Source organism: Eschscholzia californica, unplaced genomic scaffold (assembly GCF_041429995.1).
Source record: "Eschscholzia californica isolate CP2 unplaced genomic scaffold, dmEscCali1.0.p SCAF_3, whole genome shotgun sequence".
Taxonomy (NCBI): domain Eukaryota; kingdom Viridiplantae; phylum Streptophyta; class Magnoliopsida; order Ranunculales; family Papaveraceae; genus Eschscholzia; species Eschscholzia californica.
Window position 1 is genome coordinate 60,368,936 of NW_028238420.1, and position 13,582 is coordinate 60,382,517.

At 33.9% G+C, this 13,582-nt stretch overlaps 2 protein-coding genes across 3 annotated transcripts; both read left to right on the plus strand.

Moving 5' to 3' along the window:
- The first annotated feature begins 708 nt into the window (after window positions 1-708).
- LOC147552694 (transcription factor LAF1-like) lies at window positions 709-1,991 on the plus strand. Its single transcript, XM_086670635.1, has 3 exons — window positions 709-876; window positions 1,010-1,139; window positions 1,256-1,991. The coding sequence occupies exons 1-3, from the start codon at window positions 741-743 to the stop codon at window positions 1,839-1,841; spliced, it is 852 nt and encodes a 283-aa protein (XP_086526761.1). The 5' UTR covers window positions 709-740; the 3' UTR covers window positions 1,842-1,991.
- Window positions 1,992-6,343: 4,352 nt separating this feature from the next.
- LOC147552695 (DEAD-box ATP-dependent RNA helicase 8-like) lies at window positions 6,344-13,028 on the plus strand. 2 transcript variants are annotated; one of them, XM_086672329.1, is made up of 10 exons: window positions 6,344-6,982; window positions 7,895-7,955; window positions 8,322-8,556; window positions 8,934-9,172; window positions 9,902-10,153; window positions 10,298-10,478; window positions 11,571-11,659; window positions 11,748-11,821; window positions 11,912-12,029; window positions 12,543-13,028. In XM_086672329.1, the coding sequence occupies exons 1-9, from the start codon at window positions 6,738-6,740 to the stop codon at window positions 11,988-11,990; spliced, it is 1,455 nt and encodes a 484-aa protein (XP_086528455.1). In that variant the 5' UTR covers window positions 6,344-6,737; the 3' UTR covers window positions 11,991-12,029; window positions 12,543-13,028. The 2 variants fall into 2 exon arrangements, 1 of the variants encoding a protein (XP_086528455.1); XR_015238812.1 differs by having other exon boundaries at window positions 6,371-6,982; window positions 10,298-11,155; window positions 11,210-11,659.
- The last annotated feature ends 554 nt before the right edge of the window (window positions 13,029-13,582 follow it).

Genomic DNA, 13,582 nt, shown 5'->3' on the forward strand with positions numbered 1-13,582 from the left:
GCTATCTCATCACACAATTTTTTCTATCAATACTTGATATACGTGTTTTGATGAAATTTTGAGTTTAATAACTATATGAAGAACTGACTACAAAATTAACCTGGAGCCCTTCGCCAAATCGACAAGAAATCTTGAAGAAACCCTCGCCATCTAACGATGGATTCTCTTGAACTCTTGCCAGATCTAGTAAACGGTCAAAGGTTTATTAAATCAGAAAGAAGCTTGGTGCGAGATTCTCGGACAAACCTCGCTAGGTCTAGTGGAAAAGGTAAGGCAAGAGAAGAAGAAATGGATTTGTCTTCCCCCATCCCTTGGTGAAATCTAAAAACGATATTGAACACTCTTTTCTTCGAACAGAAAAAGTAATAGTCGACAGATAGGCTCTCAATAGAAGGGGTTCATTTTTAAATTTATAAGGGGATTAAAAAGAAAACTACTCATAAATTAGGAGCCCAAAAAAATAACCAAAATAAGTTTGCACCTTTTATTCAATATTAGTAAATTAATGTGGAACTTGATTAAAAGACTTCAAAGTTTCTCTTCTTCAACTCTTCAATAATTATTTTATTCACCTAATAATTAGTATTCTAATCAAAATTAATTATTATTTAATCTACCAATCTCTCCTTCAAATACCTTCACTTTCCATCTTCTCCCCCCTATCAAGTCTTTATCTCTTAAATCCATTATATTTTTGGATGTTTTCCAAACTCCATTGAGGTGAAATTTCGGTAATCAAAATGGGTTTTAGTTCGTTGGATAAGCCAAAAATGAAGCAGAAAAAAGGTTTATGGTCGCCCGAAGAAGATCAACGGCTAAAGAATTTTATCATCCAACATGGTCACGGTTGCTGGAGTTCCATACCCATAAAAACAGGTAAGTTCGAAAAGCTAAATTATTACTCATTGCACACATTGTTAGAACTTAATTAGGATTTTTTATTTCTCTTCGGTTTTACTTAAAAATTACTCCATTTAGTTGATTATAATGTCTTTAAATTTTGTTATAGGTCTACAACGGAACGGAAAAAGTTGTAGATTACGGTGGATTAATTACTTAAGACCAGGATTAAAGCGAGGTTTGTTTAATGATCAAGAAGATGAGATGATCTTGACCCTTCATCGGAGTTTGGGTAACCGGTAAACATGATTAAAGAAAATTATACTAGTAGTTGGTTGACTTATTAATACAAATTAAGTTTGATGAGTTAATCATTACACTAATCAAATTTTATTATCAAATTAAACTTGATTAGGTGGTCTCAAATAGCTCACCATTTGCCTGGAAGAACTGATAATGAAATCAAGAACTATTGGAATTCATATTTGAAGAAGAAAGTAATGAAAGTTGAAGGATTAAATCAACCCCAACTCATCAATAACAGAATTTTCAGTTCTATTTCAGAACCAATTAGTCCATCCAAGACTAATTCTTTTAGTACCGGAATTTCTAGTTCTGGTTCTTACAAATCCTTACAACAAATTGAAGGGATTACATTAGAATTTGATCAATTCAATCCAGTGGGGTTGAACCCAATTAAAGAACCAAAACAAAATCTCATCCCTAAGGTTCTGTTTTCTGAATGGTTATCCATGGACCAATTCCATAGTCAAAATGGTTCAAATTCTGGAACCATTTCGAGTTCTAGCTCAAGCGTTCTTAGTGGGTTTAATGAAGATTTGTTACAAGAGGAAGACCAATTCGCCTTTGAATTCGATCATTGGTCACATAATGGTTCTACCAACAGTAGGTTACATACAAAATTGGAACCAAAATTTCATGAAACTAGTTTCTTTGATTTTGGTTCCATGGATGAAATTAATAATGAATTATTGTATTGAGAATTGAGAGAATAAGTTCACTCAAGGTTGTGTGAGATATGGTAGTTATTTCTTACAATTTCTCTCTATGTTATTTCTTACACCTCATTTACACCACTCCCATCTACTCTTAAATTGTAAATATCTACTTGTAATTAGTCAAATTTGATGTACATTGGAATCATTTGTAGTGTTAAAAAAAAAACTTGAATCTCCTCTCCTCCTAGCGCGACTAGATATGTATTTGCATAAGCGTTTGGTGTAATATAAAGTTTGACTTGGGTTTAGTTTGATACTATTTTGTCGTGGTTTTGGATAAAGACTAGCATGCGTCAGTCGAATAGATAAAAAAGCTTTTTGTCACAACTCACAATGATGACGTTATTCCTCTCACCTGACGTGGAATTGCTCATGTTTAATTGTGACTTAGAGAGCTCTTTCTAATTGTATATTTTTTAAGAAATTGTTAAGTGTATAAATATGCAATCCCATGTAGACCTCATATACCTCTCTCCTTTGGGAAAACAATTGGTTTGGAGAATGGAAGTCATTTTTGTTTATTTTCCCTCCTAATTCACTTGTCTATACATATTCATGTCTATTTAAGGTTATATAGGACGGATACATATTTGTGTAGACCTCTGGTGTTATGTTAAGTTTGACTAAGCAGGTCTATTCCGTTTCTATCTTGTCACATACTTGGATCAAGACAAGTATGATTTAGTCGAACATCTCAAAAGTTCACCATGACAGTGATCACCCTCCTACCTTTCTCTGACGTAGTATTATTTCCTACTCATAACGTAAAACTTTTTTCAATTGTCTAAATACTCTGATGTAGATCTTCAACTACTTCGTACATAATTTTCTCCATATGGTACTATTTTCTTATGTAATTTTATTTCTTTTACTTGAATGAGGTCTTCTAACCCCTTTTCGGTTTGGCATAAGCTTAGCAAATAATTTGTAAATTGACTAAATCACTAAAAATAACATAAATGGTAGGTAAGGTGGTATATATAAAACTTAATAGGTTTGACAATTGAAATGGTTGCACTCTATTATAAAATTAGAAGCCGCCTTGGAGTCTTGGGATAACTTGGAGAAAATATGTTAAAATTTTGGCTTCTATAAGTCCACACCAACTTTAGAAAAATAATTATTCGATTAGAGTTAAGAAACACAAACCTAGTCAATGTTATTGGCCCTGCTAACAAAAATAATTTTCCACAATTTGAAGAAAAGTTTTCTTTTTATTATTTTGTTTTTCTACTACTCTTATTTCACTCACAGTATTACCTTAGTGTGTTTGGTTGCAGGATTCCGAAGTAGGATTCCTATCAAAAGTGGGATTTGGTAGGAATCATGAATCCTTGGTCTGTTTGGCTACCAAGAATCCCAGGACTCTTGAATCCTAAGGATTCCTAATTTCAAAATTTGTATTGGACCAAAATCCCACCCTACCCCCTAGGATTTGCTAGGATTTTGAATTACTCCTAATAAACCTAAATTTCAAACTTAAAATCAAAAAAAAATTATTTCCTTTCTACAAAATAATTATTTTTTAAAAAAATCATTATTTTTTTCGAAAATCATTATTTTTTTTTTAAATCATTAAAAATCATTGTTTTTTTCAAAAATCATTATTTTTTCCAAAAATCATTATTTTTTTCAAAAATCATTATTTTTTCCAAAAATCATTATTTTTTTCAAAAATCATTATTTTTTCCAAAAATCATTTTTTTTTCCAAAAATCATTATTTTTTTCAAAAATCATTATTTTTGAAAAAAAAATCACTATATTTTTGAAGAATAATATTTTGTGGAAGGAATAACTATTTTTTGAAAAAAATAATGATTTTTGAAAAAAAATAATAATTTTTGAAAAAAATAATGATTTTTGAAAAAATAATGATTTTTGAAAAAAATAATGATTTTTGAAAAAATAATGATTTTTGAAAAAAATAATGATTTTTGAAAAAATAATGATTTTTGAAAAAAATAATGATTTTTGAAAAAATAATGATTTTGAAAAAAATAATATTTTTAAAATAATTATTTTGTAGAAAGAAATAACTATTTTTTAAATTTTCGTGAAAAAAAATAGGTTTCATGAAATTTCAGTTACCTAGAGACAATATTTGGATTAGATTTTGTTTTTGGAATATTATTCATGAATTTGAAGGATATTATTTTCATTAGAATCTTATTTTGTAAGAATCCAAATATTATTGACAAACAAACCAAAGGATTTTAAATGAAGGAATGAAGAATCCTAGAATTCTTATCGGTTACCAAACAAACCAAAAGAACCCATTTGAGGAAAAGAAGTAAAATATATTTGTTTATACGATTTTTTTTTTGTCAACAATTGGCATTGCTTCTCTCATCAAAAAAAAACAATTGGCATTGCTTATTAGGCATTGTGATTTATCATAAGTTTCTCTAATATTTCTTGTCTAGAAATTTATTTGGTGTAAATTTGATTTTGGTCGAATTCTTTTTTTTTTTATATTTTCACTCGGTAAAAAGAATGCATGGTCGTTGTAATAAGACGTTGTGCAAGTGAGAATCATGAGGTTATGACATTGCTTATTAGGCATTGTGATTTATCATAAAAAATCAAATGCGTCTACTGCATTATATTATTTCTTCCCATTTTGTCAAACTAAATATGTCTGTTGACCATTCGGGCTAGGTGCTCATAAAACTTGTAAGGAAGAAGAAAACATGAATACTTTGGTTATAATGTTAAGTTGTTAACCTAGCAGCTTTGGGCTTATGTTGGTATTGTCCTTGTATACCACCCAACTCCTAGTCCAACAAGCATAAGGTTTTGTTCTTTGTATGAGTTCTCAAGACCCCAACGGAAAGGCTTCGACTGCTAGAGTTAGTCCCTATGACCACCGATACCCCGGATGGTCCCCTAAGTTATGTAGTAATATAACGTACTCTTAATTAAAGACAAGCCCTCATCGACTACGATACCATAAAAAGCCTATATCACAATGCAAGTCATGTCCAATAGTGTAGTAATTAGTTAACATCTTTTTTTGATAAAATAGGTGCAACATTTCAGGGGTTGCGAGTAATATTTACGAGGAAAAGGAGTGTTCATAGCAAAATGGTGAAAGGAAAAGTGAGGGAAAATCCCGCAGCTCGAGACCACTCGCAACTTCCTTGAACGAATAGGACTGACCATCTGGGCCGATGAAATTATGGGTCCAGGCCCCGGTAAAATGTTGAGTGCATGTAAAATTTCCCATTATTAATTTCCCAAACGGTGGCTACCTAAACAAACAGTTTATGGGGGATTGTAAGGGGCAGGCCTTTGGACTTCTCCTATCTGAGATTCATTTTGGGTTGCAGCCTATTTCCTTAGGGGCACCCAAAATTTACGATTTGCCCGACTTGAAAAGCTTTTAACTCGAAGTACTCGACCTTTTGGGTGGGCTTGGATGAGCAATGACGCCCAATTTTTTGATTTACCTGGTTGAGCTGCCTCCGTGACTAGTCCGTCAGGGTACTTTTGTGTCCGACTTGAGGGCAAATGTGTCTACATCATGCCCAATCCAACCCCTTCTCATTCCTAAACGCACATCAAAGGAAAATGCCATTTCGCCTAACAAAACATAGTCTGAACAAATCAAACAAGACAAAGTGGTTACGCCACGGTGATGTCATATACAAAATTTGTTTTGTCAGACCGTTCAGAGCAAGTAGCATTGTTGCACAACAAAATGAGGGCATTATACAACTTAGTAGTTTTCTATTCTGACCATCCCGATATTTTATTTTTGGGATGTGATTTTCATCTCTTGACTGTCTTTCTAAATCCCTACCCTACCCTTTTCTAAGAAAGTATTTTTATTTATTTTTTTGTTGAGAAGAGAAAGTATTTTCTTGATACATCATAAGCATACCTTCCTTGAAACACAAAATAAAATTTTGATGATACCTTAAAAACTAAAGCCATCGTAAAGAACATTGAACGCATTGCTAGAAACTTAAACAACCCATCAAGACTAGAAATGCATGTATTTTACTTAATACCTATATCTTACATGGAATAACTCGACGATAAACTACGTGTCTCGTGACTTCAAACCAGCATACAGTAACAAAACTTCGTAGTACGATGTCTAGTACAATGCCATACAAACAACCAATAAACTAGCACTGTCTCGAGAAATTACCTTATCTCTAGACTCTAAGTAGGTAGAACCTTATCTTCCTATATTTTCTTATGTTGTCGAGAGAAAAGTTAGACGGAGATCTCAACCATGCCGTGAGAGGGAGGTCATCTTTGAAGTGGTTTTTTCACCATGTTTGAGAGTTCTATTCCTCTTTACACCAGTAGATTTTTTTATGGTTATAATAGTCATAGGAGACACACGACCTTCTGGATTTAGGAGTGATACACAACCGTTAAGTTACAACTCTATATTTCATTTCCATCCATATTATGTTACCCTGAGGACCAATAAGCAATTTATGTAAATAAAAGGGCCTTTGTGTAATGTACACCATTATGACATTATCTACCTTCTGCCCTACTCCCGAAATGAAAACAGAATCGAAAACAACATTTTCTCTCAGATTAGGGCACAAAAAATCATCCTCCCGCCATGTACACCCACGAGGGCTCTCTCTGTTCTTAGTCTTTCAAATCGACTCTTTCTCTCTCTCTAATTTTTCTTCAGATCTTCGTTATTCCGTTTTCAGTTTCTTTTCATTTTTAGGGCTTTAAAGGTCTCTGTGAAAATATGCCTTTTATTTCTTTGTAAATTCTCTGATTCGAACATTTCTTCCGATCTCAGTCGGTTATTAGATTTGTTAGGTTGATTCCGATTTTTGTGTATTTTCCCTTTCTTTTGTATAAGCGAAGGTTTTTTTTTTATTTACTTGATTTTTGTGATGAATCCGAGAGGAAGGTATCCTCCTGGGATCGGTAATGGTCGGGGTGGGTATGTTAACTCAAACCCTAATTTTCAACCTAGAAACCCTCAGCAACAATATGTGCAGAGGAATCCTGTGCAAAATCAGCAGCAGTTTCATCAGCAACAGCAACAACAACAGTGGCTGAGAAGGAATCCGATGGGGAATGATTCCAGTGTTAATGAAGTTGACAAAGCAGTTCAATCGGAAACCATTGATTCAAGGTACAGTTTCTATTCTGAATGTTTCTGTTCATTTTGGTGTTTGGGGAAAACCCAAAAGTCATTTGGTTGTTTCATACTGTATTATCAGTGGATAAATGACAAGAGAGATCCTTGTTTACAATTGAACTCGTGACTTGGAAATCTAAGTTTGAACTCTTGACAATTACAAAATATGAAACACTTTGAATTAGACCTAAAATTAATGTCGTCGGGTAGGAGGCAAGATTACGTGAAACTACAATTCTGGGTCTTAACCTTAGGAAACTGTGTTGATTCACCTACCCGGCGTTTTATGGTTGGTAACCACTAACCAGTACTTATTTGGTAACCCTGTGAACCACATTGATTCGAAGGATTCCAGAACACCTAAACGTTGACATTTATTGCATGGACAGAGTAACAAATTTAGGAAGTGTAATATATCCAGTTTGTGTATTTGTGGTTTTCCTCGTCGTAACAAAATTGACAACCTAAAAGCTCAATGTAGTGTTTGTGTGGGTGTTATATCGTGTATTTATAATTTATGTGCTTCCTATTTTCCTGTTCTTCTCCATCGGTATATTTATGGTTTATGGGTTTTAACATTTGACTTGCTGTGCCTATGGTTCAATTATCTTAAATGGCGAAAAATTAGTCATTCAAGCGAGGAGAACAACTTCACCGAAGTGAATATCTGAACATGGAAAAAGAGACTTGCTTAACTGGTGCTGACAGAGGGATACTCTTTAGTTCCCCAACATGGTTTCTCGGTTGGAATACCACCACGGGCCATTTGTTTATCTGTGTCTATGTAGAGAGAGAGAGAGAGACCAGTAACCTCTTATATATTATAGTCATGGCATGAGTGTGTTGTTTGTTTGTTGCTCAAAATCGTTTTTCCTCAATAATTGACTTTTCTTTATTTCCTCTCAGTTCTCAAGATTGGAAGGCACGACTAAAGATACCACCAAGTGATACCCGTTACAGGACAGAGGTATAAGTGCTAATGGTTATGTAACACGCTTTTCATTAATTTTTAGACATATATGGCTGTCTTTAGTATGACTGCCATATGCTGAAAGTAGTGTTGAATTACCTGGGGATATTTTGGAGAACCAATTTTCCAAGTTTTATCTAGGAATTTTGTTACACCAATGATGATTTTATCGTCGATAACTTTGTGGCCTTTTACTTTGCATGTCCTTTTAATTCTTCACTGTAATTTGTTGTAGTATATTGGATATCCTCTCCTCAGTTTAGTTTAGTGGACTTTAATTATACTTATTTTAATAGATATGGTCTGCTTATATGGCTTTGTTGTAAGTAATTGTAATGCTCTAATCATATGTATTTGTTCCAGGATGTGACTGCTACTAAAGGAAATGAATTTGAAGACTATTTTCTGAAACGAGAGCTGCTTATGGGAATATATGAGAAGGGTTTTGAAAGGCCTTCTCCCATCCAGGAAGAAAGCATTCCAATTGCTTTAACTGGTAGCGATATTCTTGCTAGAGCGAAAAATGGGACCGGAAAGACAGCTGCATTCTGTATTCCTGCATTGGAAAAAATTGATCAAGATAACAATGTGATTCAAGGTTCAGATATCCACCACCTGGTTGCTAATATTTATAACTTTATATGGAGTTATATTCACTCGTAGTCGTAGAGAATGTAGTTTACAGTATTTCGATGTGCACCGTGAGGGAGTTAAGGAGAGATATGGGTTGTTATACTGTAATAGTATAATCAATAACCATCTAATCTGATTTATAGACTGATATAGGGTAGTTTCTAAGCTACTTGTAGAAATAGTTTTTCTAATTATTTCACCTTGTTATTTTGTTTGATTTACGTTTTTGCCTTGAACTCCGAATCCTGACTCTAATGTGGAAGTAAACTGGTTTTTTGTCCAACCTATCAATGATCTTGTTTTCTGTTATGTATTGAATTACCTTCATGATTTTAAATACAGTTGTCATACTTGTTCCAACTCGAGAATTGGCACTACAAACATCACAAGTCTGTAAGGAGCTTGGAAAGCATTTGAAGATTCAAGTCATGGTCACTACTGGAGGAACCAGTCTGAAGGATGATATCATGCGATTGTATCAACCAGTCCATTTACTTGTTGGGACTCCCGGCAGGATACTCGATCTTGCAAAAAAGGGCGTCTGCATCCTGAAAGATTGCTCAATGATTGTTATGGATGAGGTATATAACCAAATGATCCTATGTTTTAGTAAATGAACAAAGCCGATGTACTTTTAATATCTCCCTGTATTGGTGAATTGGTCACTTGGTTGTGAGTAAGTACACTTCGAAAAATCTCATTGATTTGAATTCTGATACCAACGACTGGTCGGTAATTCTTGTTTCTTGTTAATTCAACCTCATAAACATCTTATTTTATATTTCATTCTTTAGTTTCTCGCTGATTATTATATTATTATCATCGTCTTCTACAATTTCGTGTTTCTCTTTTTTATTTCGTAATAGAATTTAATCTTATACCATCACTGTCTTTTTATAGTTCAATTTTTTTCTACTTTCACGTCAAAGCGATTTTCAACATTTTTTGGTTTTGGGCTTGTGATGCGTAAAGAAGAGCATCTCTGACAGTGTCCTGCTTTAGATTTGCGTTAAAAGAAATAGAATTAAATGTTCTCCCCCCCGTCCCTTCCCTCTTGCAGTTTGTACATTAGAAACTATTTGTTTGCAATTCTGCATAATACCGGTCTCACTATATTCTTAATCTTAAATCTGATATTGTTTTCTGTAACTATATTATTAGAGGTGGTGAAAACCATCTTTTGACAAGTTTAACTTTATATCTATCTTCATTCTATTATGTTTTGGTCGTCTCTAATTATTTTTTCCTTAACTCTATTCAATATAGATTTTTTTAACAGTTACGAGATGTGGCTATTTTCTATTTCCCAGGCAGACAAACTTTTGTCTCCAGAGTTTCAACCTTCTGTGGAGCAACTAATTCGTTTTCTACCTGGAAGTCGGCAAATTTTGCTGTTTTCTGCAACATTTCCGGTGACTGTTAAGGATTTCAAAGATAGATATCTTCAAAAGCCATATGTCATTAATCTCATGGACGAGCTAACACTAAAGGGTATAACACAATACTATGCTTTTGTAGAAGAAAGACAGAAGGTTCATTGCCTAAACACTCTTTTCTCGAAGGTAAAACATCAATTTTCATGCTAAACTCATTTGTTTTCTATAGGTAGTACTGTAGTAGAATATGAGTTCAGTGATAAGCATTTCTATATTAGTAATTTCTAACCAATTTAATTGTTGATTTTTTTCGCTGCGGTCTTCTTATAGCTTCAAATAAATCAGTCAATTATATTTTGCAACTCTGTTAACCGCGTGGAACTATTGGCAAAGAAAATCACAGAGCTTGGGTATTCCTGCTTCTACATTCACGCAAAAATGTTGCAAGATCATCGCAACCGAGTCTTTCACGACTTTCGTAATGGTGCTTGTAGGAATCTTGTTTGTACGGGTATGTGTGCTTGTGTTTCTCATAAATTCATCTATATTGTGAGGCTTAAGCTAAGGTAGATGGCTGCACTTTTATTTCTATTTATGAAACTACTCTGAACATACAAGATCCAATTGCTTGTGAATCATTAATTGTGAGCTAGGTAGATTGACATGTGGTAGAGTATTATGATCTTTTGTCTATCCCTATGTAGAAGAATGTATCATTGGTATTATTTATCATCTGCCTCTCTCAATGGATTATTATGGTTCTTTTAGAGATTTCTACATCAACATTGAGGTCGCAGATGTTTGATCAGTTAACAATTTATCATGTTGACGGCCTCGTGGCTTTTAGCGTTGGAACATAACCATGACTTGTTAACAATCTTTATTTCCACTATTAGTAACATCAGTACACAGAAGCGGTAACATTATTGTCATTATTCCAGATTTCAATCCTAAGGTGCTAGTAACCTATAATACTTAACCGTTTCCTGTCTGCCGTCATAATCAATTGGGTTTGGGAGTCTAGGTCCAGATTCAACTGGGAGGGGCACCCAGTCACAGGGTAGTCTCTTCAGGAGAGACTTAGCCACCATATACAAATCTTATACATTGGAAAAGGAGGAAGAGAAAGGGAGTGGAGTGAGCTGACTCTCCAAACTTGGCTTGTGGTCGCCCTATTGCAATTTTGGGGTACACGGGATTGTAGGCTCATAGCTCGCCTCCTTAGCTATTTAACTAGAGCAGTTATACCGCTTTATTTATCAATGTTGACTGTTTTATGAGGAAAAATATTGAAGGTATACTTCCTATAGTTCTAGCAAGATGCTTTGAATTATCACTACGTCTAGGATATAGCCACTTTGGTTTGTATGCATTACTGCATGAAATTAATGGTAGAGTAACTGAGTAAGTTCTCATTTCACACTAGGCAAATGACTGCTGTTTATGTTTTTCTTAGACATTAATTTGTATTCACAAAAAGACAGCAGAAGACTAACAATTATTGGTTCCTGTTCTGATTATTTTATGTTTGATAGCTAGCTACTTAATAATTGGAAAATGAACTATGATATCTATTTTTCTTTTGGCTTTTCCATTTTGACAGATTTATTCACAAGAGGTATAGACATTCAAGCAGTAAATGTCGTTATTAACTTTGATTTCCCCAAGAACTCTGAGACTTATCTCCACAGGGTAAAATGCTTAAATCATCGATTTTCCAACTAAATACAGGCATCCAGTTTGTCTCTTTTTTCCTGATCTCTATGATCTTTAAATTCAGGTTGGTCGATCAGGAAGGTTTGGACATCTAGGGTTAGCAGTGAATTTGATCACATATGAGGACCGCTTTAACTTGTATGCGTCTTGGATCCTTGCTCTTTTCCAGAATATAGCCTTTGTTTTATACTATCTTGTTTACATTTTATTTTCATGATGATTGAACAGGTATAGGATTGAGCAAGAACTTGGGACTGAAATTAAACAAATTCCACCCCAAATTGACCAGGCTATTTACTGCAGGTGACCTGTGGTACAGTTCAACTCGTGCTCTGTCGTAACAATGGTGAGTAAAAGAGAAGATCCCTCTACTGCTCTAAGTGAACATATCGATTTTAAAGTAAACCCTAAATATTTTATTGAAATTCTTTAATCGTAAGTAAATGATAGTGTCTCACACTTGTCTTGGTCATAATACCACTAGGAGTTGTTATATTTAAAGTAAATATGACCCTGATCCCCTGGAAAATCTTTTGGCCGACTCACATCTATAATACCAACTCAGCTAGTGTTCTATCTTAGGATGTTGGTTTTAGGTTTGAGACAACAGATTTTGAATTTTGATTTTGTCTTAAGCTTCGTCCAAGGTACTGTGTACTTTGGTGTCGGTAAAGATTCGGCTTTCATGTTGTCTTTTAAGGACACTTGGTCGGGATTGTAATGTTAGTGGGATGTCGGTATTGGGCTCTATTTGTAGCTTAAATATGTCTGTCGGAGGTAAAAAAAAAAAATTTGTTATTTTTTTTTTTTTTCCGTAAATAGTCTATCATCTCATATCTGTTACGTTTTCACTTTCTAGGATAAGGTGCTTCATTCATGATGATGGATTTGATTTGTAAACATTTCGAGAAGACTTGGTAATGGTAGTAAGTGGTAATGCATTTTGGGTAGACACTGTTCCTTGGTGTTGATCGAGCTCTATAACTCATTAAGTCTGTAGATTTTTCATAATGGTAAAAACCTATGAAGGAGGGTTATCAGATGAAGCTTTAAAAGGATGACTTTCTTAGATCCTAGAGAATTTGAATCTGTTTTTATGGTTTAACTCTCTCTCTCTCTCTCCCTCTCCCTCTGTCTCTTTTACCTTTTACAAGTTCTAAGTTGATCTTATGGTCCAGGATTATGTTTTAAGATGATATTTTAGCCTAAAAGAATACTTCCTACTTTTGTCTGGTTTTAGGTTTACCGTTGTAGCCTTTTCTTCATCTGCCAGATTTTATGGTTGTCATTCAGCTTCTTAGTTGACTTCAAAGAATTATCTTATCTATTTACCTCTGTTTGTTTACTTAGAGGGTGTATGATTTTTGTATTTATCAAGTCATTTTCATCAAGTGTGTGGTTTGCTATTTCAACAAAAAAAAAAAGTGTGGTTGGCTAATTTTACTTCGTTTCTTTTTCACTTAATAAGTGAATATCGCTTCCGGGATGTAGCTTAGTGTACAAAAGTAAGTTCTAAGTTGTACCTTCTTGCACTTCACAAGTGCTAAGGGTAACATTTTTATCTTTCACCTAATATGACAATGACAAATATAATCATAATTTCAAACAAAATTAGTTAATAAGTATAAAATTTCTTTATAACTGTAGCGGTGATTTTTTCTCTTCATCTTTCAACTTTGTGAAGCTATCCGGTATCTTTCTCATTCATTGTTTTTAGTTTTTTGCAATTTATGTTTGCTGACACATTATTTATAAGTAGTACCTAGAACAGTCTATGTTAAGCAATCTAAATGTAGTATGTTCGTCCACTATTTTGTGTTGTAGTAAGCGGTTATAGTGTCCATCCAAACTTGTGATGTGTTACCTTTATACCTTGTGGCAAACATTTGCAGATTTGAA